The following is a 4,305-nucleotide window of genomic DNA, read 5'->3' as shown; positions in this document are numbered from 1 at the left end:
TGTTCTCTTTCACTGGTTCTTTCAGTATCTGTAATTAGGGAAATTATATCCCAGGTTTTGTTTGTTCACTTGAGATATTTAATTTTATTGCATGCTATTTACAATCATGTATGTTACATAACAATTCAGCATTGTTCTTTTGATGTTTAGATGGGCAACCCATAGATTTAATATTGTACCTCCAAAGAGTCTGGTGACTCACAAGAGACATTTACAAAAAAAAAAGAGTAGTCAAATAGAAGCAGCTGGGGCTGAAATATGCTGAGTTTCGACTCTCTGGTATGGCTCAAGCTTCAAACACTACGCTTCCCATAATGCAATTGAGTAGCACATTTAATTAGAATCCTGCTGCCTTATAAATGTCCAGGATCGGGCATTTTTAAGGTTAAGTAATGATCAACTCACCACCATGATGTTGAATCTGTCAAATGTATTTATTTTTAATATGAAAATGTACAGAAAAACAGCAGACATTGAATTCTTATCGTCACATCAGTACAGATAACATGACAGTGATACAATGTATTCACACCGGGCATGAGCAGAGACTGAAGTGAGACACCATAACAGTACATGTATGCATACAGTGTCTAAGAGGAGCTCCTCGACTGTGTTTCGTGTGTGAAAACTGACTGTGAACAGGCCTTTGTTTGAGTCCTGAACGCCACTGAAGGTTAGGACAGCTAATAGTTTTATTTCTGTGTATTTGCTGTCTGTCTGTGCCTGTGTTTACAGACCTGTCCCAGTTGAGGGAAACTTGTGAAGTAAGTCACTTCCACCCTTTCGGTGTGTTCACAACCTGCAGGCCAGCTTCAAACTGGGTTTAATGTGGCTTCCAAAACCTGTTATGTCTTAATGACGCGAGGCGATTAGTTTAAGCTTGCACTGTAATGATGTGACACAGTGAACTGTAAACGGTTTGATGCTGTGTTTTTGAATTGTCACAGTGTATGGAGTAGAGAAACTATTTTACAGTACACACAACACTATTACATATAAGACTCCCTGTCTGAGAAACACTGATTGGGGCTGAGATTAAGTTGCAATTCAACAGCAGTTTATGAGATGAATGTTTATAGACATTTATTACAGTATAATACAGTATTTGAAATTAAAAACAGCACATTGGTAAAAGTGTGTTAGACTTGAAAGTTGAGTTTTATTAGTCCTTGTGGATGACTGCACGGTCCAACACTCCTATTTTAGCACTGAATTTTTCGGTCCACTAACAGCAAAACTGTACTTGTCCATAAAAGTCTCGCCATTGGCAAACCCTGACTGACCCACAGCCCTGGTCCTCAGTTGACTTTGGCCATGAGCTGCTCTGTGAAAAGCTTCTTCAGCTGAGCCACTTCCTCGCTCAGAGAGTTAAGCTGAGACTTCAGGTGAGTGTTCTCATGTTTATACTGGATCTCAGTTTGTCCTTGGATGGGAATAGGCTGGAGGTTGCTGGAGCTGTTGTACTGAGGGGACTGTCTCCCCCTCCTGCCTTCCTCCCCCTCCAGCTGCTGGAACCAGGACCCAGTGCATTGCCCTGCTCCTGTCTCACCTCCACTCAGTCCTTTAGGGGCCTCTCTCGGACCCTCCCGCCCTGCCGTTGATAGCGCGGGGCTGCGTCTGGCGCTGCTGCTGTCCCCTGCGGCATCAACCGTGTCCCCGCTGCCAGGCGTCTTGAAACGTAGCTTGTGAGGAAGGTTTTTCATTGCCTCAGCTTGGTCCAGCTTTTCTGGTGTGAGTCCTCCAGTGTGGAGGACATCAGCAGGGGAGTGGTGGAGGTCATAGCCCAGCTCTTCTGCCCGGTGTGGTGATAATTTCCCATGGTCGCTCAGCCGGTCTTCAAAGAAGATCGGACTTCCCACACTGGATCCACCTGGCGTGGAGAACCCAGAATCCTCTGACATGTTGCCAGCATCCCTGGAGCCCCTGGTGCTCAGCTGGCTGGTCTGGCCTGGGTGTGAGACTGAAGAACTGGGGAGGCCTCCATCCCCTCTGTGGACATAATAGTGAGGAGTCAAGGTTTGAGAGGTGTGGTGAGGAGCTGCAGTGAGGGGCAGAATCGGGGCGTTGGAGGGGTCTTTGACCAGGCCAAAGCGGAACTTCAGAGCCAACAGCTCCGCCCTGAGGCGGGCGTTTTCCTCCAGCAGAGCCAGAACACGGCTCTCCAGGACCATATCGTTCACACGCCGCTTCTCTCGCGAGCGCTTAGCTGCCTCGTTGTTCTTCCTCCTCTTGTCCCAGTAGCCCTCATCTTTTTTGTCGAGTGGGATGAACTCGCGCTTGCGTCGGATGGTGGAAGAAGGACTGTCTTTGCGTTTGATGGCTGAGGTGCGACCCAGCAGGGAGCGTGCCAACAGGCTGCTGGAGGTCAGGATGGACACAGCTTCATCTGTGAAGGACATAGGCCCTTCTCCTCCTCCTCCTCCTCCTCCTCCTCCTCCTCCTCCTCCTCCTCCACTTGGACTCATTGCTGCAGTTGGCTCCAGAGCCTGGAGTACAGCCACTTCCTGCTGCCCCCTCATCTGCTGGGACTCCTCCTCAAACATCACGCCAGTCAGGGGTGGACTGAGTCTTTCCTCGCTGCTGGGAGTGGAGGGTACCGCTGTGTGGTGCTCAGTGCTCACTGGACTCTCAGCGTGCGGCAACAGTGCCACCTAGTGATCGGAGAGACGGAAGGAGAAGAGGGATTTAGCGGTTATGCAAGAGCCATTACAACACAATATTATGTAACCCCATTACATCTCTCCAATAAAACGGGAGCAACTTGTACCATAACCTTGCAAGCCTCATTATACGTTCAATATGGGACAACGCGGGCTGTAAACACAAAGCTAACCAGACTTTTGGCATTACAGTAAGCCTCCAGCTCCCGTTTGAATTGAAACAAGGTGAAAGAAATCTGATTACATGCGACATCAGGCTGTTAAGATTATAACCTACATTTGAAGTTAAGACCTAAACATTTATGGGTCCATCTTACGGGACGTTTCTTGTTCCTCCTCATATATCATTTGTTATCTTTGAAGCCACTTAAGCCATCCGTGAAGGGTTTCCGGTCAGAATGGTTTATTTGCTTCATCAGCACTGACCTACATGTCTGACGGGGACATGCTGATCTCCGGTCGGTTGCTTTTAAACATCTGAGCTGATCTCGCTCAACTCGGCAGCATCACTGCATGTGTTTGAGACTTCACTTAGATTTACAGGCAATTCAGAGTAGTTTTTTTTTTTTTTTTTCTTAACAAGTTGCAACTTCTATCCTGGTATATTTTATCCATAGAAAAATAAACAGGGTCTTTTCAGTTTATTTGTTTGTTTGTTTGTTTTGTATAAGCCAGTAATGCACTATAAGCAATAGCGTGAGCGAATGAAATGTTGGAGTAACTACATGACAGAATACTGAAACTTCAGCCCGCATCACCGAGGAATTACAGCTGATCGCAGGTCTACAGAGCTTTTTACAGACATGCAATCAAAGTAATTTTACAGGTTACATATAATTCGAAATAGGCTATAAAGACTATTTGGAAATTAAGAGATTGTGCGCTTATTCTCATCTCTCGTGTCTATAATGTTAAAGAAACTTCCAAATACGGAAAAGTGAATAAAAGAATGATTTTACCTCTGAGGACTGATCAGTCTTGTCGGCCGGTTCAGGAAGAAGCTCTCCTGTGTGTCCCTCTCTGGCTGAACACTGCGGATCCACTCAGCGCTCTTACTTAATATTATGATCGGCGTGGCGCACCTCCACTCTGCTCCACTTGGAAAACCGCAGCCGCTATTTGTAACGCTGAGTTCAGCTCAGGACGGTCCCTATCCTCACTTGAACCAGCGGGGCCCTTTTTGTCTGTGTGAGTCTGAGACCGCCCCCTCTGTGACACCCCTAGCCCCCCCCCCTTCTTGCCATCCAAAGGAAAGCTCCTATCGGCTTTCACATAACATTAGAGTTCAACCATCATCATCATCACCACCACCATCGTCATCATCTGACCTCTCTCGCTCCGCCCCCTCTGACAGGATAATCTTCCCATAACAATTAGATAATGTTGCGCCTCTTTCTCTCCCCAGCATAAAGAGGCAGTAACTGTGAGTCAGTCTTGCAAGTATCTGACTCTCAATGTGTGTGCGTATATATATCCATATGAATAATAATAAAATGGATTGCTGGCACAAACAGCAGTGAGTCTAATGGACCTCAAAATACCTAACACTATGCAGGATGAAGCACTGTGCAGGTATTTGTCAGGGAATGACTATTTGGCAAACACAATTAATATGTTTTTGTTCATGCACAGCCCTCATAACATG

At 46.3% G+C, this 4,305-nt stretch overlaps 1 protein-coding gene across 1 annotated transcript; it reads right to left on the bottom strand.

Moving 5' to 3' along the window:
- Positions 1 to 418: 418 nt before the first annotated feature.
- On the bottom strand, positions 419 to 3,985 carry nfil3-6 (nuclear factor, interleukin 3 regulated, member 6). Its single transcript, XM_070981823.1, has 2 exons — positions 3,620 to 3,985; positions 419 to 2,651 (listed from the first exon to the last, which is right to left on the bottom strand). The coding sequence occupies exon 2, from the start codon at positions 2,541 to 2,543 to the stop codon at positions 1,299 to 1,301; it is 1,245 nt and encodes a 414-aa protein (XP_070837924.1). The 5' UTR covers positions 2,544 to 2,651; positions 3,620 to 3,985; the 3' UTR covers positions 419 to 1,298.
- Between the last annotated feature and the right edge of the window lie 320 nt (positions 3,986 to 4,305).

This window comes from Chaetodon trifascialis, chromosome 15 (genome assembly GCF_039877785.1).
Source record: "Chaetodon trifascialis isolate fChaTrf1 chromosome 15, fChaTrf1.hap1, whole genome shotgun sequence".
Taxonomy (NCBI): domain Eukaryota; kingdom Metazoa; phylum Chordata; class Actinopteri; order Chaetodontiformes; family Chaetodontidae; genus Chaetodon; species Chaetodon trifascialis.
Note: the sequence above shows the minus strand (reverse complement) of the source record. Positions and strands in the feature narration are given on the sequence as shown.

What these genes read in the sequence shown, in the direction of transcription:
- nfil3-6 (XM_070981823.1), bottom strand. Translation starts at nt 2,543, where the DNA reads ATGTTTGAGGAGGAGTCCCAGCAGATGAGGGGGCAGCAGGAAGTGGCT.